General features: G+C 46.0%; 10 protein-coding genes across 11 annotated transcripts; 4 read left to right on the top strand and 6 right to left on the bottom strand.

Moving 5' to 3' along the window:
- The first annotated feature begins 533 nt into the window (after nucleotides 1–533).
- Nucleotides 534–1,525, top strand: LOC6548395 (ejaculatory bulb-specific protein 3). The gene is made up of 2 exons (XM_001976491.3): nucleotides 534–632; nucleotides 1,013–1,525. The coding sequence occupies exon 2, from the start codon at nucleotides 1,024–1,026 to the stop codon at nucleotides 1,402–1,404; it is 381 nt and encodes a 126-aa protein (XP_001976527.1). The 5' UTR covers nucleotides 534–632; nucleotides 1,013–1,023; the 3' UTR covers nucleotides 1,405–1,525.
- A 415-nt stretch (nucleotides 1,526–1,940) lies between these two features.
- LOC6548396 (probable protein BRICK1-B) lies at nucleotides 1,941–2,967 on the bottom strand. Its single transcript, XM_001976492.3, has 2 exons — nucleotides 2,762–2,967; nucleotides 1,941–2,114 (listed from the first exon to the last, which is right to left on the bottom strand). The coding sequence occupies exons 1-2, from the start codon at nucleotides 2,880–2,882 to the stop codon at nucleotides 2,005–2,007; spliced, it is 231 nt and encodes a 76-aa protein (XP_001976528.1). The 5' UTR covers nucleotides 2,883–2,967; the 3' UTR covers nucleotides 1,941–2,004.
- Nucleotides 2,968–3,571: 604 nt separating this feature from the next.
- LOC6548397 lies at nucleotides 3,572–4,842 on the top strand. Its single transcript, XM_001976493.3, has one exon. It carries the CDS (start codon nucleotides 3,670–3,672, stop codon nucleotides 4,768–4,770), a length of 1,101 nt encoding a protein of 366 aa, XP_001976529.1. The 5' UTR covers nucleotides 3,572–3,669; the 3' UTR covers nucleotides 4,771–4,842.
- On the bottom strand, nucleotides 4,837–5,684 carry LOC6548398. Its single transcript, XM_001976494.3, has 2 exons — nucleotides 5,240–5,684; nucleotides 4,837–5,129 (listed from the first exon to the last, which is right to left on the bottom strand). The coding sequence occupies exons 1-2, from the start codon at nucleotides 5,514–5,516 to the stop codon at nucleotides 4,987–4,989; spliced, it is 420 nt and encodes a 139-aa protein (XP_001976530.2). The 5' UTR covers nucleotides 5,517–5,684; the 3' UTR covers nucleotides 4,837–4,986.
- A 272-nt stretch (nucleotides 5,685–5,956) lies between these two features.
- LOC6548399 (LIM domain-binding protein 2) lies at nucleotides 5,957–8,197 on the bottom strand. Its single transcript, XM_001976495.3, has 2 exons — nucleotides 8,077–8,197; nucleotides 5,957–7,830 (listed from the first exon to the last, which is right to left on the bottom strand). Exon 2 carries the CDS (start codon nucleotides 7,793–7,795, stop codon nucleotides 6,062–6,064), a length of 1,734 nt encoding a protein of 577 aa, XP_001976531.2. The 5' UTR covers nucleotides 7,796–7,830; nucleotides 8,077–8,197; the 3' UTR covers nucleotides 5,957–6,061.
- A 35-nt stretch (nucleotides 8,198–8,232) lies between these two features.
- Nucleotides 8,233–10,986, top strand: LOC6548400 (inner nuclear membrane protein Man1). Of its 2 annotated transcripts, none has more exons than XM_001976496.3 (2): nucleotides 8,233–8,689; nucleotides 8,958–10,986. In XM_001976496.3, exon 2 carries the CDS (start codon nucleotides 8,968–8,970, stop codon nucleotides 10,918–10,920), a length of 1,953 nt encoding a protein of 650 aa, XP_001976532.1. In that variant the 5' UTR covers nucleotides 8,233–8,689; nucleotides 8,958–8,967; the 3' UTR covers nucleotides 10,921–10,986. The 2 variants fall into 2 exon arrangements, with proteins under 2 accessions (XP_001976532.1, XP_026836443.1); XM_026980642.1 differs by having other exon boundaries at nucleotides 8,258–8,272.
- LOC6548119 (CCR4-NOT transcription complex subunit 11) lies at nucleotides 10,967–12,200 on the bottom strand. Its single transcript, XM_001976497.3, has 4 exons — nucleotides 11,670–12,200; nucleotides 11,460–11,599; nucleotides 11,235–11,400; nucleotides 10,967–11,177 (listed from the first exon to the last, which is right to left on the bottom strand). The coding sequence occupies exons 1-4, from the start codon at nucleotides 11,913–11,915 to the stop codon at nucleotides 11,046–11,048; spliced, it is 684 nt and encodes a 227-aa protein (XP_001976533.1). The 5' UTR covers nucleotides 11,916–12,200; the 3' UTR covers nucleotides 10,967–11,045.
- Nucleotides 12,201–18,738, top strand: LOC6548120 (integrator complex subunit 1). The gene is made up of 3 exons (XM_001976498.3): nucleotides 12,201–13,664; nucleotides 13,727–14,706; nucleotides 14,761–18,738. The coding sequence occupies exons 1-3, from the start codon at nucleotides 12,347–12,349 to the stop codon at nucleotides 18,622–18,624; spliced, it is 6,162 nt and encodes a 2,053-aa protein (XP_001976534.1). The 5' UTR covers nucleotides 12,201–12,346; the 3' UTR covers nucleotides 18,625–18,738.
- LOC6548121 (cofilin/actin-depolymerizing factor homolog) lies at nucleotides 18,729–21,077 on the bottom strand. Its single transcript, XM_001976499.3, has 4 exons — nucleotides 20,905–21,077; nucleotides 19,265–19,455; nucleotides 19,086–19,191; nucleotides 18,729–19,027 (listed from the first exon to the last, which is right to left on the bottom strand). Exons 1-4 carry the CDS (start codon nucleotides 20,905–20,907, stop codon nucleotides 18,881–18,883), a joined length of 447 nt encoding a protein of 148 aa, XP_001976535.1. The 5' UTR covers nucleotides 20,908–21,077; the 3' UTR covers nucleotides 18,729–18,880.
- Nucleotides 21,078–21,404: 327 nt separating this feature from the next.
- On the bottom strand, nucleotides 21,405–23,166 carry LOC6548122 (gamma-soluble NSF attachment protein). The gene is made up of 7 exons (XM_001976500.3): nucleotides 23,013–23,166; nucleotides 22,883–22,950; nucleotides 22,563–22,678; nucleotides 22,308–22,502; nucleotides 22,170–22,240; nucleotides 21,747–22,101; nucleotides 21,405–21,594 (listed from the first exon to the last, which is right to left on the bottom strand). The coding sequence occupies exons 1-7, from the start codon at nucleotides 23,075–23,077 to the stop codon at nucleotides 21,556–21,558; spliced, it is 909 nt and encodes a 302-aa protein (XP_001976536.1). The 5' UTR covers nucleotides 23,078–23,166; the 3' UTR covers nucleotides 21,405–21,555.
- Between the last annotated feature and the right edge of the window lie 47 nt (nucleotides 23,167–23,213).

The raw sequence follows: 23,213 nt of genomic DNA, 5'->3' as shown, positions 1-23,213 counted from the left end.
TTTAAACTTCCCACAAATCATTTCCGGTTAACTTCTGGAATATGACTCAGTTTCGAATCGAGGCTTAAACGTGTGATGGAAAGCTACTAATTGTTTTGAGAACTATTACAATCAAGTTTAAAACGACTATTGAAGGGTCATTTTGCGCGATCTCAAGTGTAGTAAATGAGAAATTGCTAATGGAAATCGTTAACGAGATCGTTTGGAAAACTAATAACTTTTTATTAAGTCTTCTCGTCAATCGTGGTTGTGAATCCCTCACAGACCGACTTTCGATCCACGTTTAGTACTAAGACGTCACCTGGCTAATGTTAATGCCAAATTAAGTGTGTATAACTATCGCACATATATTATATAAATTAATAACGACGATTGACTAATCACTGGGTTGACTTTTCAGCAATAGCGATTTGCGCTTCAAAGTCTAAAGTGTGTGCAATCCTATATGGATACGAGCTGAGCCCGAACACAGGCTCACAACGCGGTGTGTGTATTACACTTGAAGTTCAATCCCAGGTAAAAAGTGGGCCCAGGTATAAAAGCCCACTTCATAGAAACATTTCTCAGTTAGTTCCAGCAGCTGAATTGCTTCACATCTACCCGCTTCGAGTCGCCATAAGTCGAGCTCCATTGTAAGACCGCCGTTCATAGTTTTTTGGAGCCGATCGGTTCGGGTGGCTGGTGGTATTCCACACACTCATGGACGAAGCCAGACGGGCAACCAGTTTCATTGTGTGCGAACAGAGACATCTTTTCAGTGCATGAATGTGTTTCAGATACGCATACAAAGTGGGCTTGCTATGCATTAATTTGCATACATATCTGATATGTCCGACAGACACATTTTGCGAATGCAGTCGCTCAATAACTAGTAAAAATATTTCCATCGCCCAATAAAATCCCCCGCTCACAAAACTGGTTGCCCGATCGACAGACCCACTAAGCCACAAACATACACGAGTCACCGAAAAGTGCTGATTAATCATGCATACTTACCCTAATTCGCCCACAGAAAACTCCACAATGAAGATGATAATTGCGCTTTTCGTCCTTGGACTGGTGCTGGTCGCCGCCGATGATAAGTACACCACCAAGTACGACAACATAGATGTGGACGAGATCCTGAAGTCTAACCGCCTCTTCGGAAACTACTTCAAGTGCCTGGTGGATACCGGAAAGTGCACGCCCGAAGGCCGGGAGCTGAAGAAGTCCCTGCCGGACGCCCTGAAGACGGAGTGCAGCAAGTGCAGCGAAAAACAGCGCCAGAACACCGACAAGGTCATCCGCTACATCATTGACAACAAGCCCGAGGAGTGGAAGCAGCTGCAGGCCAAGTATGATCCTGAGGAGATCTACATCAAGCGCTATCGCGCCACCGCCGAGGCCTCTGGAATCAAGGTGTAACTCCCATCCCAGTTCAGGAAGCAATTTGTTATGTGCACTGTTAATTAGGTCTACGTCTATCTGTTCATCAAAATTATGTCTACGATCGTGCTCCGAATAAAGAGATTTGTTTTTTACCATACACCAGCGAAGTATCTCGTTCTAAGGGGGGTCTTACCAGGTTTCAGTAAGCATATCAATTACCTATGACAAATGTAGTCTAGTCTCTTGCGACTATAATGATGATTAATCTAAGAACAATTAAGGTCTTAGAAAAAAATATTCACAAAATTACGACTAGACCCTAATAAGCGGCTTTTATATGGCGGCGATTTGCATTAACATTGACAATAAAGGCAGCTACGTTAGTTGGCAAAAACATCGCGTGTTTGTCTTGGTTCTGAGTAATTACTTATATTATTCTTAAAAGGGGCAATGAATCAAATCCAATGGCCGCAAGTAACTCAACCATGAAAACCGTCCTTCAAAGAACGAACAATGTACAGCGAATTATTAATGTCAGGGCAAATTCACATCGTGAATAAAAAAAAATTAAATATTATATCAGTATTTTAATTACTTATAAATGTACAAAGCTTAGTGTAAAGTTGTGGGCAGCGTTTACGTTAATGTTTCCCCTTGGGCGACACACGCCTCCAGATAGTCTATGCGTCGCTCCAGGATAGTTAATTTTTCGTTCAGCACCGCCAGGCGGGAGCGACAGGACATATCTGAAAGGAAATGTTCGGAAATGATGATAAAATAAAGAACATTAAGTTAATAATATAATGTGTTAATATAAAAATACATAGATTATATTAAGGAAACTTTTAAAAGGGCCCATTTAGTTTGTTATACATAGTTTGCGATACCTTCCATCGCTGTAAGAATTATAATTTACTGATTTAGTTATACTGTATATTATTTACATGTTTTTAGGTCGTCTATAAAGTTAGCTACTGTAGGAAAAATTAGGTCGTATTTGCATGACTTGCGAATCCAACTACCTCGCACTCTTTGGCTTATCATTTATCACGGTATTTAGCGTGCTTTAAATTATTCATAGAAGAACCGAGAGCTTACCCAATTTAAGTGACTAATGCGGATAGAGATAAAACCGACATCTCGTTTTGAGCCCTATTCCGCATACATATGCGATATGTAGATACATATATTGTTATACATATATACTACTCGCACAATCAATCGTTTCTATTGATTTAAGGCCCGAGCAAATAAAGTCAGTGTCACTAATGAATATTTGTTAGTAATATTATTTATGCGTTCACCCACACCACCAATTCAAGTGTGAATAAAACACGCACACACACACACACACATTCGAGGGATGTGGGTGCCTTGTGAGCAGGTTGCTTACCGAAAGAGTTCAGAAAGTCGGTGATTCGCTTTATGCTGGCAGTTATCACTTCGATATACTCCCTGTTCGCCCAGTCCTGGTGTATTTGCTTTTGGATCGCCTCTCTGTGAGCCCCACTCATCTTTATTTATTCTTATTGTTTCTGTTCGTCTTAATTGTGTTTATCTAGAGAGGAGAGATGAGATGGGCCGGAACAATTATCGATGTATATTTTTAACTATCGATAATTACACTTTATCGATCCTATCACATACATCGTTCACCGACTATCGGTTACCCTCCTCGGCTATTTTAAAAATATGTATAATCAGTTTATTCTTACTCCCCCAGTTAATTTTTGATTGATAATTATACCTTCTATTAATATAAAAGACTACTTTAAAAAGAATCTTTACAGATTTGTGAGGAGTAACAAACAATTTAAATTTACCGACGAGCTACATTAGGCGCAAATATTCTAAGTCGTTTTACAACACTTCCTTAGCTCTTTTATGTTGAGCAGAACTAATATTTAAATAGTGGGCGGGAAAGCGCGAAGAAATAATTTAATTAATTTGTCTGCCAAAAATAGCGGGTAAATATGAATAAAGAAATACATATATTAGTGTAATGGATTAACACAGCCGAACAAATAAACCAAAAGCCTGAGAAACGTATCGCTGCAAAATCTGTATATATTCTTATTTTGCTTTTGTTTGTACATAACGTTGGTTATTTTTGGGTTTCAAATTATATTTATTAAAGAATTACTGGAAGCCAGCGATGTATGTACCCATTTTGCGTTCTGATTCCGCGTGTTCCTGGCGGAACGTACCGAACGAAACGATAGCTATTGATGCCACTCACGCACACATGCATAAACTAGGTGGCCCCGTAAACTACAGTGTTTTTCATTTGGTAAACAAAAAATGGACTTTATCGACGACTTCATCGAGGAATACAAAAGCAATCCGTGCTTGTGGAAGGCGGACTCGGCGGACTTCAGGAACCGCAGCCGCCGGCAGGAGGCCTACGCGAAGCTCATCGAGGTGGCCACCAAGCACGGGGAGATGTACAATGTGGAACGAACAAAGCAAAAGATAAACAATCTGCGCTGTGCATTTCGTCATCAGCTGAGAAAGTACAACGAGGTCAAGAAAAAGGGCGAGAAGTACGAGCCCTACTGCCCCAAGCGCCGCTACTTCGAGTCCTTGATGTTCCTGAAGGACGAAGAGATCCCCACCGACAAAAAGTGCAAACGCGAACAGTCGGTCTGCCTGGAGAACTCTGGGCAGCTAGCGGCGCCAGAGAACTGCGACGAGTTCTCCGACGCCGAGAGCCTGTCCAAGCCCCCGAAGTCGTCGGCAGATCTGAGCAAGCTGTCACCCAACAACAGCGCCAACGAATTCTGTGCCAACATCTTCGAGGAGGCCACCGCCGCCGCTGACCACGTTATCAGTATTAAAACAGTCAACAACGCCAACAGCCATGCAAGTGGCGCTACAATCAAGGAGGTTGAAATCGTGGTCCCTGCTAACAACAGGCTGTTGTCCGCCCGCAGAAAATCCGTACCCGACGCCATTAAGTCTCCACCCGGCGACTCCGAATCGCCGCAGTGCAAGCGCATCGGCGCCCAGAACCAGACGAAACTTATCAGTAATCTGAGCCCGATCCTGAAACCCAATCATATCATCCGGAAAAGGTCCTCCTCGGTCTCGTCGCAGATTTCAGAGGACAACGAGCCACCCCCAGGTAAATTCCGGGCGGACATTTCCACCATTGACTTTGAGCGTCTCTTTTCGCTGGCTCTGAAGAGTGCGGACAGCCAGCTGGATGACCACTTCTCCAACTTCGGAAAAATTATCGCTCACAAGCTTCGATCCATGGACGGAACACAGGCTATCTATGCAGAAAAGATCATCGCCGATGTGCTGTATCAGGGCCAGATGAAAATGCTGTCCTCGCTGAGTATACACCAGTTTATGGCCGTGGACAATACAACAGTTTACCTGGAGAGCCACAGTAAATGATGGCCTGGCCCCTTTAAAGACGTACTTTTAGAGTTTATGTAATAATAAGATGTAAAGAGACAGTCATGTGTACAAAGACATGTTTTATTTAAAGGAGGGATTTCTTTCAGCTGCCTAATCCTTAGAAAATCCCCTAAGCTACCAAACCAAATGCTAGGAATGATGTCGAGACTAGTTTATTATATTCGATGCATGAGAATAACATTTAAATGCCATTTAGGCACTGTCGTACTTTCTTAGAAGCATTGCCCAAACGTCCGGGTATCTAGTTTGCAGAAATGTGGTCAGCTTTTGCGCTTTTTGAGCCTGTTGTGGGGAGCAGTTCCTGCATTTCCTGGTTATAACTTCTGGCAGGGCAGCTGTAAGTACGAAATACAAAATGATTACATGGAAATTTTGGGCTCTTCACGAATGCGAGGAATTGTATCTAAACTCTCCACCTTGAACATAAAATGATTATGTTTATTACCTTTAAGTTGAATGCCCAGTTGGTCGCATTCGCTCTTGCCCAGGATGCACATAATCTGGCGGCTGACCACCACCTGGTTGTTCAGCAGCTTGTTAATGTTTCTCTCATCCGCTTGGACACTCGATGAAATGAGAATGATAAGAAAAATAAAATTAACGACCAAAGAAAGCACTCGGTTTTTATTGAGAAATAGCATCCTTCCTGAACGCGCTACGGTATAGTATAACTGAATGTGGAGCAGAAACTGTGTATCTGTATCCCGCAGATATTCGTGCATGCGCAAAGGAGCTGGACTTGGCAAAATCTCGGGAAGGGTAAGGACTGGTAAGCAATGCTACTGTAATCCGAATATCTGATGAGATGCCACGTCCTATATACCAATCTGCTGTATATGACAGCATTCCTTGATATTGCATCTCGGTATTGTGGTTTGTTAGAAGCATCTGAGATATATCTAAAGCATTTTTGTACCCCTTTTATAATGGGCAGCCCAGAAAGTAAGACAGCACCTGCTGTTCCATACGATAAGAAGGTAAATAAAGAGCTTTCAATGTTTTTGCGTTGTGCTTAAAAGTTATGTTTTACTAAAACAACACATTAAGTACTTTGCAAGGCAGTCAAGACAAGAACAGAAGTATCCTACGGTTTAATTATATAATAGATAGTGTAGAGTAGACGACTTAAAGTACAATTATATAGATTTAATATGTATGTATGTCTTATATACATTTCCTAAAACTTGAAAGCTTTATTTAAATATTTTTACATGCAAGTATGAAAATACATTTGACAATATAGCGAAATATTATGTTTTATTAAGTTCTATTGCGATACAATGGGGCTCTTTTTATCTATGTCAGATATATTCGCGTTGTTCTGCGGGGCAGCTCCGTTCCCAGGGCTGGCCGGGATGGCTCCCGCCCGGTCGATGCTCCACGGATTTGAGCCGGAGATGGGCGAGTCGGCGTGTCCAAAGCCGGTGTGATTATCGTGCTCCACGGCATTGGTTCCGTCGTATTGCGTGTTCTCTAGCCGGGTAATCAGCCGCTCGTCCTCCTCACCAAACTCGCCGCCCATCAGCGTCGGCTCGCCCACCACCATCACGTCCTGGGAGGAGAGGGAGAAACTGGGTCCGGAGGGGGAACGCTTCTGGTTCGTCACAGGCGGCGTGTTTGAGTTGTTGCCACCACCCGAGTTGGAGCCCTTCCGTTTGCGTCTCTTATTGGGTGGTCGTTGCGGATCCTTCTTGCCGGGTGGAGCCACCATTCGCTGCCACTTCTGGAACAACGTTGTCTTCAGGCAGTCGCGCGGACTCAGGGCATACGCCTTGTGCCGGGACATCAGCTCCTGCATCGGCTCGAGGATGACGCAGAGGCGCAGATAGTTGAGTGTAGAGTTGGTAATGCCAGCCCGCGTGATGTTCTTGGTTATTTGATCTAGCAGCATCGGGTCAGGCGGCAGACTGGTGCCGATCACGGACCTTGGAATGAGCTCGCGGTGTCCCTTGATGGTCATGTGCCATGACTTGATGCGCATGTAGTCGTCGTACATGAACTCCAAGATCAGTCTTGCGTCGGCGCATACCTTTGTGAAGAAGGGCTTGCCGTGCTGCGTGATCACCGTGCACTGGTCACAGTCCAGCGTTATGGACGTGTTGTGGAACGACTCCTTGGCATGCTTCAGCTGAAAGTACAGATCCGAAACGCCGCCCTCGTATATGCTGCGGAAGAAGCGCGGGATGAGCGTGCGCCCGATGGTGTACCGCTTCGGTCCGTCCTCCAGGCAGAACAGAATGGTCAGCCGGGCGTCGTCCTCGAAGAACTCCGTGGTAAACGAGTCCCACCAGCAGTTGTCGCTCTCCTCGTTGCGCTGCTGCAGCCGCTTGTTCAGCTCAAATACGCGGTGTTCCGTGTGGCTAAAGTAGGAATTATGCCGCCTGAAGCCCTGGTCGATGCGCTCCATCTGCTGCGGCCCACCCATCATCGGGTGGTTGCCTCCGTGGCCGAATGGCGACGCCGGCGGCATCGGATTGAATTGCCCGCCAACGCCGAAGACCGTGGGCGATGAGAAGTGCCCGGCCTGGCCGCTATTAAACGGAGTGCCCGAGCTGGCCGGCCGGCTGAACTGGCCGAGTCCAGAGGAGGGCGAGCCGAAGGGCCCGCCCACTGGACCATTGAAATTGCCCGCCGTCGCCGACTGCGGGTAGTTGCCGGGAATGTTCTGCGCACCAACAGGTCCGGGTGTCGATGAGCCCGAGGGAGCAGGTGAGGAGGTATACTGAGGTGTGTTCGAGCCAGGCTGATTGGAGTTCTGGAACACGATGGACTGGTTGCCGGCTGGCGAGGATTGGCCGGCGGGCGGGTACGGATTTCCGCCCGAGTTGTACGGCAAGCCACCCTGCGCGAAGCCGCTCTGGTTGCTCCCGTCCGGATTGAGCACCGCTGAGTTGGACGCGGGCAGCATTGATCCGCCCTCGTTGACCGCCTTCCAGCTGCCGTCGTCAATGTTCGCTTGAGAAGTCATCGTATTGCCAGCGTTCAAACCCCTACGATTCATGCCTGTGGTCGGTTCTATCGGGCATTCGCGTCGGCCTGTGGATGGAGAGGAATCCATTAGATTGAACCAATTATTATTTCGTTTCGGCGTTTCGGGTTCGGTATATTTTTATGGTGCCCATGCGTATGTGTATGCACTTGTCTGTATGTCGCACTGCATTTACAAAATATGTGTGTACACACACACACTTTTCACGGCCCGTTCGCATTCGAAAAGGAAAACGCTGCGAGGGGCCGCATCGCCCGGATTTCAGTGCAGGCAGGCTGCTCCCGTATACGCACCTTGCAAAAGGCATACAATATTTTAATTCTTAAAGCACAAACACATATAAATGTATCTACAATTTAAGAAAACTGATTGGCCTCCACCGATAGTTTTGCCATCGCTTTCCAAATAGCAGATTTCGATACGTGAGAACGCAAGCGTGGGTTTGTCTCACATTTGGAACGAAGAGGAGGACGACCTATCGCCTCGAGGGTTTTTATGTTCTTAAATTTATAATTTGTATTGTGTTGAATAAAACTAACGCTTGAAGACTGCTTGTCATAGCTTGTAGTTTCTTTAAACATGTACAGCACCGTAAACGTATTGTACATCAAATGTCATTTATACCCTCTAAATAGGTGATTAATTGTAAAAAAGCCTATCGATATGTCATAGCGACTCCATTCTATTCCATTTCCATTCCGTTTCACTTTATCCCACGCCGCACCCTTGACTTAATAATTTAGTATGTGCCGTGCCGTAAAAATTTGTAATCAAAATATGGTTGTCAGACTGTTGCTTTAACGTCGGTAGTTTATTTTATATTTATGTAATTTCGGCCTGTTACATTGCAAACCCATGGTGTGGTGCGAAAGTATTGGACTTTTATATATGAGAGTACTTGTTTAGGTATGTTATTTATAAACTGCAACTATTTCGCACATTTTCCCGTGTCAGTTGAACTGTAAACATACTAATCGTAATTTAATATTAAGCCCTAACTGGAAACTTATTGACTAAAAGACACCGAAACCCGAAATCCTCCCCCCTCTGCTTATTTTCAAGGGCTTGTGAAAATGTGCTTCGCTATGCAGTTATATATGCACATTCCTGTGTATGCATATGTGTGCTGCAGTGTGCGTTTCCTACACTCTAAAAAATGTTGTTTTATTTGCAGAGCGAAAAAAATGTCAACCGAGAGCTTGAACAGTTTGAGCGACAAGGAGCTGCACAGAAAGCTTATCCAGAGCGGCTTCCCCAGCACTCCGGTGACGGAAACTACGCGGGCGGTCCTCATCGAAAAGTTGAGAAAACACATACGCGCCGACAAGTTGAGAAAGAGGAGCAACAAGTACGTGCTGTACTCCAAGGAGCAGCAAGAGTCGCCCCCATTTCCACAGTACCACCAGTACCACGCCCCCCAACCGCCCCAAAACTATGCCAATGGCCTGGACAACAACAACGACATGGACCTCACCGGGGGCTCCTCAGCTTTTAACCGCAGCTTCGAAGAGAACGACTCGAGCCCGCTTCAGTTATCCGCCTCCAAGATGTACGCCCCACCACCGGTTGTGGCTTCCAATTACGATGGGGACTGCTCGCCCCACAGCTTGGCGTTAAATGGCAAATACCGACAACCATGCTCCATGCCGTACGCCATAGACACGTCAAACAACTATGGTAAACCGAGTGGAAAAGCAAAGTTGTCCGATGGAGGCGTGGTAAATAGACTGCTCAGCTTTCGGGACACCACAATCCAGCGGAAGTTCAACTATCCCACTGGTCAGGCATCGAGAATCCCCCCTAGGAACGAAAGGCTAACTCGATTTGCTTTGTCGGACCTTAAATCCTTCATCAAGAATCCCGACATCAGGCCCTATGTAATACCACGAGTGCTAATTTCGCTGTTCTTAATATTTTTGACAATAATCACTGTCCTCTATGTGGGCAAGAGGTTCGAGCAGAGTCCCATCGATAAGACCGCACTGAAGTATACATTATGTAACGCCAACGATTTGCAAATGATCAGCGACAGGGTGAACTGCATAGCAAAAGATTCGCTAAGGGGTGCGCTTGATTTAAGCGAGGAACTCTTTAAGCATCTAAACGAGCGAGCCAGGCTCCATCACTGCAAAGATGCCAGTTTGTCGCCTACTTTAGAAATGGGAGAGTTTGTGAGGGAAATGGTCAGTAATCCAAAAACTCACAGGGGAAATCTGCACAGCAACTTGATGGCTGTCAAATATCTGATTACCGAGAATCCGCAGTGGAGCATCCAAGTGGTAGATTCCTCGAAGCACATTGGAGAGACTTCGCACTTTGAGCTTTCTGAACCCAATCTGCCGCTCAAATGCATTGTGTTGAAGAAAATAACCCGATTTTTCACCGTGATCGGTACGTTTGTCTTAATAATCGCTGGATTTCTCATCGTATACGTTGCGGTGGTAATTTACCGAGTTAAACAGAAGGAAGCTCTGCTCGCAGTCGACCAGTTCCAAAAGGACATAATCAACGAGCTTATTTACTTAAGCTCTCAGTCCGAGAGTCCCGAGGTGATCATAAACCAGCTGCAGGAGAAGTTTCTACCGGCCAAGAAGCGCTCAAAGCACATGTCTTCTTGGAACAAGGCGCTGAAGCAGCTGGAGAAAAACGATAGCCGTGTGCTGTTCGGGATGGTGAATCGAGACGGGAAGGCAATGCGCACAATTGCGTGGAACAGGAACGTTGACAAAAAGGATGTGGGCTTGGTTAAGAAGTGGCAGAGTCCCGCCTTCGACAACTCGAACAAGATAGCCAATCCGCCTACTCCCTGTCTGAAGATTAGGCACATGTTCGACTCCTCAGAAGTGGATCAGGTCAACCTGAAGCAGTCCATCTTAGAGTCGATCATCGAGAAGGTTGGATCGCGCTGCAAGATCTGCGATGTCCAGCTGGATGTCCAGTCCTGCTGCGTGTACATCCGCTGCGCCAGCGAGGAGGACGCCGGCATGATTCACAACGAAATCAACGGCTGGTGGTTCGACAAACGCCTGATTTCGATTAAATTCTTAAGACTGGAACGCTACCTGAGCCGTTTCCCCAAGCCCTCGGCCGAGCCAATTTACTTTCAAACCAACGAGGCAGCCAACACTCACTCATAAAACACACAACTCTACATTAGATACTTAAGTTATTAAATGCGAATTTGTTTTACATGTACAACTGCAGTAGTCGCTTTTAATTGGTTAAATATGAACTAGGGTTAAACTTAAAAGGCTGCTAAGCTCTACTTTGTTAGGGAGTTGGACGACAGCGCGCTCTCCCCTGTTTCCAAGTGTTTGATGAGCCGGTACAAGGCAGCAGCTTCCTTGATTTTGCTGAAACCCACGCAGAAGGCTTCGATTTCAATGAACAATTCCTGGAAAATATCAATCTAGTTACTAAGCACAGTCAGACAAATGGTGGTAGAGCATACCCTAACATTCACAATCTTGTTCCTAATCAAGGACTGGAGAAATACGCAAACCAGTCGCACCAGGCGAGACTGCATATACTTGTCATTGACTGTTTCACAAGTCGAGATGCAATTGCTGATGTACAGGTGAATAAACTCTGTGGGCAAGGGTCCGGAGGTGGTTAGTCTGGAATGAGAACTTAGGCACGTTAAAGAAGTCATAAGTACTCGGTTTTGGACTCGTACCGGTTGACCACCTCCATGGAGTGAAGTGTTATGTCCATGTTAACCAATACGTTGAAGTATTCAGTTATGTCTGAAGTCGTCATCAGTCTTAGCAGAATCTCGATAGAGATCACAGGATTGTTCTCCACGAGCAGAGGCAGCTGCGGTGAAGAAAGCAAGGATGCACGGTTATAGATCATATGTACAGCGAGGAAAGCCTTCGAGTCTTACCTTGTCCGGAGTCAGTCCATATTGGCGCGCAATGTCCGTGTTCTGCTTTAGCAGATCGTCGAAGAGGATGTGCTGATTCTGCAGACTGAGTGGCTGGAGGAACGCCTGCTCGATGAGGTGCTTTGTGTTGGGGGTAACGTAGTTGGATTTGTCGTAGATGATCTCAACCTTATCGCTGTTTGATTGGTTTATCCAGAGCAGCTCGTCCTCGAAGTCCATTAGCGGCGGGGCGATGGACAGAAACATTGTGGTTTGTTGATTTTAATTTTAATTTATCTGACTTAGTGCTTGTCTTAAAATGTTGTTAGCCATTTTAGTATGACCTTGCTAGGGGTTCTTAAAATTAATCTGCACATAAAAGTGAAACAAATGAAAAACCGTGGATTCAAATGTGTACTTAAGGGTGTTGGGTTACACACTTGCCAGAAGCTAAAAATGAAAATCTGAAAACAGTTTTATGTTTTATATTTAAGCATGTTTCTAAATTTCCATCGTTTCGAATCGAAGGAATTGCAGCGACGCCTACACGCGTTAATCAACGTCTCCAAGCAAATGCAGTCTGGGCACACTGCAACTGTTGCACGGTTGTAAATCGCAAAGCAAAATAAAATGCGCCGCGCTTGAATTATCCATCTTTATGGACAGAAAATAACTTAATTTGCGAACAAAGACACTACATGGATCGCGGGAAAGGAAGCGGGTCGAACCGGTCGCAAAAGAAGGTTCCGCTGGGCGGAGAACTCTTTGCGCTCGGCAAGAGCGTTCGCGATGACTCCAAGTCAAAGATCCTGCCCATTAAGGGCATATCCTCGTCGGACCGCAAGCGGGAAGCCTCTTCCGCACTAGCCAGCTCGAGCAAGCGGTTCCGTGGCAACCTGAAGGATGCGGGCGCCCCGGACATCTCCTCCGGCAGCAGTCAGTGCGAGACCTGGGAGCAGTTCGCCGTGGATTGCGATCTGGAGACCGTGGTCGGGACCATATACACGGCCTTGGAACAAAACGATAGCGAGACTGTGGGCCGACTCGTATGCGGCATCATAAAGCAGACAACGACTAGCTCCTCGCGCTCCAAAGTGGACAACATAGCTCTGCTGGCCCTGATCTACGTGGCCAAGCTGCAGCCGAGTATATTCTGCACGGACATAGTGGCCTGCGCGCTGCTCTCCTTCCTGCGGCGGGAGGCCAACGTGAAAATGAGGTACAACACCAACCTGCACATCCTGTTTGCCAATCTGCTGACCCGGGGCTTTATGGAGATTTCCCAGTGGCCGGAGGTTCTGCTCCGTATCTACATCGACGATGCGGTCAACGAGCGCTACTGGGCGGACAATGAACTATGTGCTCCGCTCGTGAAAAACGTGTGCGCTGCTTTTAAAACCCGCACTCCACACATCAGTCTCCTCCGCTGGGATGTGAGCACGGCCCTACCTTCTGGACAAGCACACAGGGACAGCATGACGGTGGATGACGATTCCGGGGACAATTCCACACAGAGCTTGGATGCAAGCCCCTTAAATACCGAATTGGAACCAATTTCCGATGCCATGTGCACTACTAAATCCAGATTCAGTGATGCTGTGGTGCAGAAGCATGTCAGCGACGCCATTCGCGATCAGCTCAACAAGCGCCAGCAGCAAGATAACTACACCAGAAACTTCCTAAAGTTCCTGTGCACCACTTCCGGGATTGCAGAGGTACGATGTCTGAGCATTTCCCGCTTGGAGCTGTGGATCCACAACGGAAAACTGGTTAAGTTCGCGCAGCAGCTGCTCTCGTATATCTGCTTTAACATCAAGGGACGCAACACGCAGGACAACGAAGTGCTTTTAGTCCTTGTGAAGATGCGGCTCAAAACAAAGCCCCTAATAAACCACTACATGTCCTGCTTGAAGGAGATGATTTTTCTGCAGCCGGAAATCTTGAGTACTGTAATGAAACTGGTCGTGCAAAATGAGCTGTCTAACACAAGGAATCCAAACAATATGGGGATGCTAGGTAAGTGAAAAAAAAAACTTTCTAATTTTATAATGTTAATCCTTTATTTTTAACTTTGCCAGCCACAATGTTTCAAACATCTGCTGATCAATCAGCTGCAAATCTGGCTGAGATCTACCAGGAATTTTTGCTTCAGCGGGACGATTGCCTGCGCACCCTGCGCGTTTTCTTAAGGGAGCTTGTGCGGATGCTGCGCTTCGATGTAAATCTGGTCAAGTTTTGCAAGACGTTTCTGAGTGAGCGGGAAGATCTGACACCGCAAATCGAAATGTTTGAGTTTAAGGAGCGAATCTTTAACTCCATGGTGGACATTGTGTGTCTCTGCATGTTTTTGTCAGCCACGCCACAAGCTAGGGAAGCCAGTTTGTCTCTCAAAACGAATCGGGACACCAAAAACAACCATGCGCTGCTCAAGCTGTACAATCAGATGTCGCAGATTCAACTGGACACAGTGTCCTGGATGTACGAAACAGTGCCCACGGTCTTCAAGATTCCGGCAGCGGAATACCACCAGGCACTGCACAAGCTGCTACTGCTGGACAGTCCGGAGCAGTATTCGCGCTGCGATCAGTGGCCGTCAGAGCCGGAGCGAGGTGCAATCCTGAGGATTATCTCTGAGACGCCTATTCACGAGGAGACTCTGCTGCGAATCATATTGATTGGCATTACCAAGGATATTCCCTTCTCCATCGCAAACACCTTTGATGTCCTGCTGCTAGTCATAAAGCGAGTTTCCGGCATGAAGGCCACCAATATTCCGGCTGTGCAGGCCAACAAATTCGACATTATCGACTTCCTATTCAGCATGTCAGAGTACCATCATCCGGAGAACATTCGATTGCCTTCGGATTACGAGCCACCAAAGCTGGCCATCATTGCATTTTACTGGAAGGCGTGGCTCATTTTGCTCATGATATCCGCACACAATCCCTCCTCGTTTGGAGCTTTTTGCTGGGATCACTATCCCACAATGAAGATGATGATGGAAATTTGTATAACGAATCAGTTTAACAATTCAGCGGCCACCAAGGATGAGCTGCAGGTGCGTGTTTAATTATATAAACAAATCGATGGTGCTAAAGTGAAGATTTTTCAGATAATAACCATGGAAAGGGATCACATTCTGCAGTTCGAGACGTACTTGGCTGCCCAAACATCACCGCATGCTGTTATCACAGAGGAAACTGCGATTCTGATCACTCAGCTCATGCTGATGGATCCGATGGGCACTCCGCGCAAAGTGCCGTCCATGGTGTTGGATCAGCTAAAGTTCCTTAATCAGACTTACAAGCTGGGTCACTTGTTCTGTCGCTGCCGCAAGCCGGACTTGCTGCTGGACATCATCCAACGGCAGGGCACCACGCAATCCATGCCCTGGCTTTCTGACTTGGTTCAGAACAGCGAGGGTGATTTCAGCCATCTTCCAGTGCAATGCCTGTGCGAGTTCCTGCTCTTCAATGCGCACATCATCAACGAGGAGAATAGCCGCGATGCCGAATTGGTAAATTTCCTGAGAAACTTGATATTTGATGGAAATCTTAGCCACCAAATCGTTTGCGAGCTCTTGGACTACATATTTAGACGCTTATCGTCCACGGTAAAGCAATCGCGAGTCGCTGCTCTTTCGGGTCTGAAGATAATCTTCAGGCACTCTGGGGACTTTGAAAACGAATGGCTCTTGAAGTCGCTTCAGCAAATTCCCCACTTTTTTGAGGTCAAACCCTTCATAATTCCCCAGCTGCGTGCTGCTTGCCAGGTGGAGAATTGCCCGGAACTGATTATGGCCTACATTCAGTTCATCACTGCGCACACGCTCAATGATCCCGTGAACGAAATGCTGGATCATGTCATCGATATGGCGCAGCTGATTGTAGAGCGCAGCACAATGTTTCAACACATTATAATTTCCCAGGAGGACTACGACTATGTTCCCGACGAGAACCGCATTCAGACACTGAAATGCCTTTTTGTCATGTTCAACAACTATATAATTAAGCTGAGGGAGTACCACGAACCGTACGAGTGGACCGAGTATCCGGACCTACTGATGGTCCAGTTTGACGATGGAGTACAGCTACCGCTCCACATTAACATCATCCACGCCTTTATTATCCTGCTCACATATTCCAACAGCAACATGCCCGAATCGATACCCATTTTGGACTATTGGTTTCCGCCCGGACGACCGGCGCCCGTGGCCTTTCTGCCCAGCATGCCGCAGGAGCAGGTCCAACTGCTGCCCGACTGGCTGAAGCTGAAGATGATCCGCTCTTCGGTGGACAGACTAATTGAGGCAGCTCTCAACGACCTAACGCCTGATCAGATTGTGCTCTTTGTGCAAAACTTTGGCACTCCGGTCAACTCGATGTCCAAGCTGCTGGCAATGCTTGACACTGCTGTACTGGAGCAGTTTGATTTGGTCAAGAATGCCATCCTGAACAAGGCCTATCTGGCCCAACTAATTGAGATTCAGCAGGCGCGAGGTGCAAAGAATGGGCACTACACCGTACAGGCACTTGATCTGCATTCCCACTCCCAGACCGTGCCAGATCTGCCCAAGATCAGTGTGGTCATTCAGGAGACCGTGGAAATAGGTGATTACGATTCATCAGACTCGGATAACAGTCCCACTAACTTCCTGGCCACCAAGGAGGTGGCCCAAACCATTCTCACTCAGCCCGACCAATTGACTGAGTGGAGAAGTGACTGCCGATCCTTGATTCAAAAACTGTTGGACATGCTAGCAAGCCCGCATAGCAATAGAGGTGATGTGGTTACCGCCATAACAGACGTGCTGGCCGTGGGCTGCAATGTCACGATGAGCCGTCACGCCTGCACATTTTTAAGGACCTTCTTCAGCTGTATGCTGCACAGCGACAAATACCACATACTAGAGAACGCTCTGCAAAAGAACTTTAGTGTGTTCAAGCACACGTTCGCCGACTCCAGTCTGCTGCAGAAATCCGAACTCTACCATGAGAGCTTGGTGTTCATGCTGAGAAACTCGCGCGAGATTTATGTGCAGCAGTTTAAGGCGAATACCGCCTTGGTGGCAAGGAAGCGAATCGTCAGGGGGATCGTCCAAAGCTTCGATCAGATCAAGGACTGCAAGACTGTGGTTAAGTCCAAGAGTGACCAGCTGTTCCACAACGGCCTCTTCATCGACTGGCTGTCCGAAATGGATCCCGAGATTGTTTCAACGCAGCTGATGAAGGAGCGCTTTCTGTTCTCAAAGTCCTGCAGCGAGTTTAGGTTCTATCTGTTGTCCCTGATCAACCACCAAACCAACTGGGACACGATCGAAAGGATTGCCGAGTACTTGTTCAAGAATTTCCATGAAGACTACGACTACGCTACGGTTCTCAATTATTTTGAGGCACTGACCACCAATCCGAAACTGTGGAAGGGCCGCGAAAAGTACATGTCCAAGAACGTACGGCCGGATGCCTCCTTCATGCTGAGGACCTCTGAACTGGAGCCGTTTTCCCACTTTATCCTCCACGAAGGTTTATCCGAGGTCAAGCTGGACAGCAAAAACTATGATTTCAAGCTCTGCTCGCGAATGAACCTACTGTTTAAGCTCACAGAGAAGCGTCGAGACCTCATGGTCAAGGTAATGGAGCACGTGGAGAACAGTTCGGTGTCCGACTACTTGAAACTACAGGTCCTCCAGCAGATGTACATCATGTATCCGCGCATCAAGTTCCTGAAACCGAGCAAAACCGGCGAGAAGGCGTACAAATTGCAGAATCTGAAGGGCTGCCAGGCCGACAAGGTGTCCAACAATCTAATCACCTGCTTGGGTAGTCTTGTGGGTAAGAAGGACTTTGAAACCCTGTCTACGGACACCGAGCTGCTCCTTCGCAAGCTGGCTGCCTCCCACCCGCTGCTGTTCCTTCGCCAGCTGGGCGTGCTGTCGTCCATTATGCAGGGTCGGGCCCAGATCAGCATGAAGGCCTTGCGGGAGGAGCATCACTTTCACCGATTCGTACAGATCCTGAGGACACTGGAGCTGCTGCAACCAACCATCTTTGAGGAGGCGTACAAGAACGAGATACAAAACACGCTGTCGTGCTACTTCAATTTCTTTAAGCACCACAGCAACGTTAAGGAGGCCTGCCAAATGCTGAATAAGTTTGTGCAGATGCTCCAGGCGTACATCAACTACAATCCCTCAAGTGCTCTCCTCTTCATCGAACAGTACGTGGGCATCCTCAAAGAACTCGCTGCCAAATACACCTCACTGGGCAAACTCCAGGTTTTGGTCCAGGCCGTTGCCCTGCTGCAGCACAAGTCGCACTCGGCCACAGAATTAGACGACGAGGATGTTAAGTACGAGTACGATCTGGATGAGCACTTCGATGTAAAGCCATCGGTCAGCAAGCCCGTGGTAACCGAGGAACCAATCGAAGTTATCCCGCAAACACCCAGCGATGCGAGCAGCAGTAGAGGTCCCTTATCGGTTCTTACCTTGGGCTCGTACAGCCGATCGAACTACGCGGACATATCGCCGCACTTCCTCGAGCTGGTCAAGATCATTAAGCAGGCCAACACGGAGGACGTGGTATTGGGTCCCATGCAGGAGCTGGAGTGCCTAACTTCCAAAAGATTTGTGTTCATCAACGAGCTGTTCGAACGACTCCTCAATCTTATATTCTCGCCGAGCGCCCAGATTCGGTCCATCGCCTTCATCATCCTGATCAGACATCTCAAGCACAATCCCGGCAACTCGGACATTAACCAGTGCACCCTGAACGCCTACATTCAGTGCCTGCGCGACGAGAACTCCTCGGTGGCAGCGACGGCCATCGACAATCTGCCGGAGATGTCGGTGCTGCTGCAGGAACACGCAATCGACATCCTAACAGTGGCCTTCTCGCTGGGCTTGAAGTCGTGCCTGAACACTGGCCACCAGATTCGCAAGGTTCTCCAGACTCTAGTGATTCAGCATGGCTATTAAGCGTTCAGTTTGTAAGTTATAAGAACCGTCATCGTATCCTAGCTCCTAATAATAAAGTGTATCCTGCGGTACGAGATTTTTACCGCATTGGAAATGCGACTTGGTCAAGTTAAATATTTCATTCTTTATTTCTACTGAAAATACAAATTATGTAGAAAATTCTCATACAAATTGGCGATCTCAACAGGATACGTGTTTCCATCGCTGTTTCATGCATGCCTTGTTTGTTAAATGCAATGCACAGTGCTCATACAGTTTATTGGCGGTCGGTGGCCCGGAGTTTCTCCTCGACGGCTTCCCGGGAGGCTTCGGAAAGATCAGTGGCTTGTATGTACTTTTGCACGCCCACGAGCGACTTCTTGAGAGCATCGAAGGAGCTAGAGTACAACATCTTCTTCTTGACCTGTGGATGGAATCGAAATAAGTTCGGCGCCCAGGCTTGGCTACGCTGATTCGCATACCTTGGCAGTATCGGGACACCACGACATAAGGAACAGCTTTTGCTTCTTTGAACTCTCAGAGGTGCCTTGACACTGGTGCATGTACTCAAAATCGAACAGTCCGTACCTGTGCAAGCGAATAGATGATGAATTCAGTTAGTTTTGTTTGCCCTGAGGGTCTCTAAGCCCGCGGAACTTACCGGCACTCTCCAGGTCCGCATTTCTGGATATCTTCTAGAAACTGGTCGTACTCGGCGTTGCGATCTGCCACAGTCTCCACATCAATCTGCTTCTCATCGCGAATGTAGAAAATCACATAGCGATGTTTTTTGTCCTTCTTTATTTCCTCGTATGTAGTCTTGCAGACATCAGACACAGTTACACCAGAAGCCTTTAAAAAAAATAAATGTAGAAATAAAAATCAAAGAATGTTTTTGAACGTTCAATGCGCGCCAAATGTGCGAAAATACAGGGTGCTCTATGTTGTATTTCTTGCATGTATTAGCTTATGAGATCTTGACGAAATGCTGTGTAGTTTGAATTGCAAGAATAAGTGCAGTTGAGGCTCAACATAAGACACGAGGCACCCTGTACCTTACTGATGTACGTACGTACATGTGTGCGTATGTAACTGACTGGCAGACATAACTGCCCACTTTCAGCTGACAATATAGCTGTCCCTTTTTGGCTTTGCAATTTTATTTCTTTGATTGCCGGCAATAACAAACATAAAGGTAAATAATTTATGCTACCTATTTGCACTGTCACCGAAGAACTTTTACCGGCTAAGGCGTGCGCACACTTGGCACAACGACTTTGCTTATGGGAGTGGTGGGCGTGGCACCATTTACAGCTCGATTTTCCCTTCTTTTTTCCCGGCACTCGGAAAGTTCAAGGGTAAGTTCACAAGTGCCGGCAAGTTTAAGGGTGAGAACAAGCCGACAAAAGGGAGAAGGAAAACCAAAAGGGAGGTGGCTTTTTCCCCCATGCTTTCGTTGCGTTCATAAAACGGAGGAAAATTTCCAATCTTCCATAATATTCGGAAAATGTCGAGAAAATCAAAATCGTCACACATGCATACAGCCGTCTGCTGCACACACACATCCAGACATCATACGTACATGTGTATGTATGTATGTACATCCGCAAGGCGGCAAGGAAACGATCACACCTTAAATATATGTATATGGATATATATTTATACATATTTCTGTATGGTAATATGTACGTACATACACACATTTTGAGTCTGCGAGAAAATAAGCATTAAGCATTGCCCCGTAGATACATACATACGCACATATTTATAGCCATCGAATTATAAAAAAAGCGGTATACCCACACACGCTCAAGTGTGTAAAAATATATATATGTATAGACATGAAAACCCAATGTGTGTGCATTTCTCTTTCCAACATTTCAATTTTTAATCGCTCCATTTTTCCAGCTGCCACTTTTGAGCATTCTTTCGCGATTGCCTTTCGCGAATTTGCCAGTTATGAGTGTGAGCGGCGACGGAGATGTATGAAACACTCCAATAAATGAGTAATATCCGCTGCTACCAATGACTAATTTGGTATATATGTATACGCACACACTCATGACCATGTATATGCCCGAATATGGCCAACGAACATATAGGCAAAAAAAAGTGGAAATATATGTATGATTGATATATACACACTTATCTGAATGTATGTATATACAGATTTCAAAGGAGAGATGCTTATATGATTCATCGAATCGAAGACATTATTCGCACTCCACCTCACTCCCAATAATACTCAATGACCGGCCGCTTTTCCCACCGAATCTGAATGAGAGATCCAAGTGTACGTACCATTTTTCCTGTATTTATCTGCTTTCACAATTCTCAAATTGCTTCCTCGCCGAGTATATATTTTACAAATACTGTTTAACCTTCCGCCTTCTTTCACGAACAACCGGACGAATCAATTTGGTCGGTTATTTCGCACAGGTTAGGGTTGCCAGGCTACTGCGAAATATCAATATGCGTCGTGACGCTCCGCGACGTTTGCTTAGCCATTGGAACAGTGGAATGGCACATATTCGCTCTTTCGAAAAATAATCAAAATGTTGAGCGCGCTATAAAAAAAAAGCTACGTAATTGCTTGTGTAGATAGGTTCGAGCCATGTACTTTATTAATATTAACAAATTAGGCTATACTATGGTCTTTAAGTTGAAAAACTACAAAATTGAATCATAATAAATTCGCTGTTTCGGAACATAGGAAATAATATCAAACATAATTAAACTTATTCTAGTTGATTAATAGGATATTTTTCCCCGAATATTAATTCATTCCTTAGCCAATGCTATTCTTTTTTGTATTGTATAGCTCTTAGTATTTATTAATTAGTACAACGATTGCGATGAAATTTGTATTTAACAGTTAATATAATATGTTAAAAGCGATATTATTAACGATAAATATATTTTGACTAACAAGCAGACCGAATATTAAGAAATTTAGCACAAGCCACCTTCGTCCTCGGCGTCGTTGGTTTCCTGCAAGAGAGAAAATTCGAAATTCTTATTAGCTTTTTAGGTGGTCCTCGCAATGCTCCTATCGATTACACATATAACTTTAATCTGCTATCGATAACATCTTAAACGAAAATCACAGCTGCAGGTTGCATTTTAAGAATAGTTGTACTTACAACAGCATTGTCGCCGGCCTTCTTCTCCAGCTGTATACCCTGAGGTAGTGGAATGTTTTTGGATAGAATAGCGTACTCAACGTCCATATGTCGGATAAATGGGGATGCCAGCATCCTAGCAGCTAACTCGGGATCCTCGTCATCGAAGGCTTGTAAAAGCGTTTGCAGTGTGGACACTTCTTCCGGCTCGCAGCAGTTGCCCCACTCCCTGAAGGTCTTTTCGGCTTCCACGGAATCCCCGCGAGCCAATTGGACCATCACCAAGGCCACAACTAGGCGACCAATTTGTCCGTATGATTCCGTTTGCTGATTCAAGCTGATCTCCTTTTTGAGCGCATTTGTGGCCTCATCGTACCTGGCGTGAATAAATGATAATAGTTGACGATGCCCAAAGTGATATGTGGCGAACATATATACACCTACCTCCTAAGTTTGACCAGTATCCTGGACACTTTTGATGCATACTCGGCTGCTTGACGGACGGAATCCTCGATCTGTCAGGTGAGTATGCAATAAATAGTTTAAGAAAGGACGCTTAGAGTTGTGTAAAATAGCACGAACCATTATAACTTCTAAAGCATGCTGATAAAACCGCAAAGCCATGTCAGGATGCTTGGATTCAGTTAACTTTGCGGCTTTATCCAAGGCGGATGCGGCTGCCTCTGGGGAACCATGCTGTTGATACAAACTTGCAGATTTGTTGGCGTATTCCTCCACTTCGTGTAGCTTATCCGCATCCTTAGATAGCAATATGATCTAGAAGATATAACCATTTGAAGGGGTTTAGCTTATATATTAACGTCAATTTAAGCTCACCTGCTCGTATGCCTTTGCTGCATGGAACCAAGACTTATTGTTTTTATAGGCATCGATGGCCTTCAGAAAGCACTCCTTGCTCTTATCATAACTTTTAGCTATTCGATATGCAGTGGCTGGAATTAAAAATTTACAACAAAGATACATAAGTATATGTATGTATGTAGGTACAGCAATATGTGTGTATCTTGAAAGTTGTGGATGCTATAGGATAACTGTTAGTTGAAATACATAGTAGCCACAAATCTTTTTGATGTCATAATCTATTCATAGATAGATACTCTGGATGATACTAGTCACTGCTACTTTGTGAAACTCACCAGCTTTGGAATACTCATCCGCAGCACTATCGTAATCAGGAACCCATTTCAGCATGGACAACTTCAAGCTGCAAAGACAAATGGGTTGTATTTGGGAATCCCTTTATAAGGATGTTTTTGCTAAGGAAACCTTTTCTCGGCCTGCTTCACCAGGTCCTCCGCCTCGGCAATCTTTTTAGCAGCAATTCCCGACATTTTCAACAACTTTTATTTAGCAGGAAAAATCAATTGTTTACGTTTGAAAATAGTGTGACCGAATGCGAGAACTAAAATAACAATGGTTCGGAAATCACGGTGGTTTCGAAACTTTCAAAACCGAAAGCAGTACGCA

This window comes from Drosophila erecta, unplaced genomic scaffold (assembly GCF_003286155.1).
Source record: "Drosophila erecta strain 14021-0224.00,06,07 unplaced genomic scaffold, DereRS2 tig00000092-arrow-pilon, whole genome shotgun sequence".
Lineage (NCBI taxonomy): Eukaryota > Metazoa > Arthropoda > Insecta > Diptera > Drosophilidae > Drosophila > Drosophila erecta.
The sequence above is the reverse complement of the archived record's forward strand: the minus strand, read 5'-3'. Positions and strand labels throughout refer to the sequence as shown.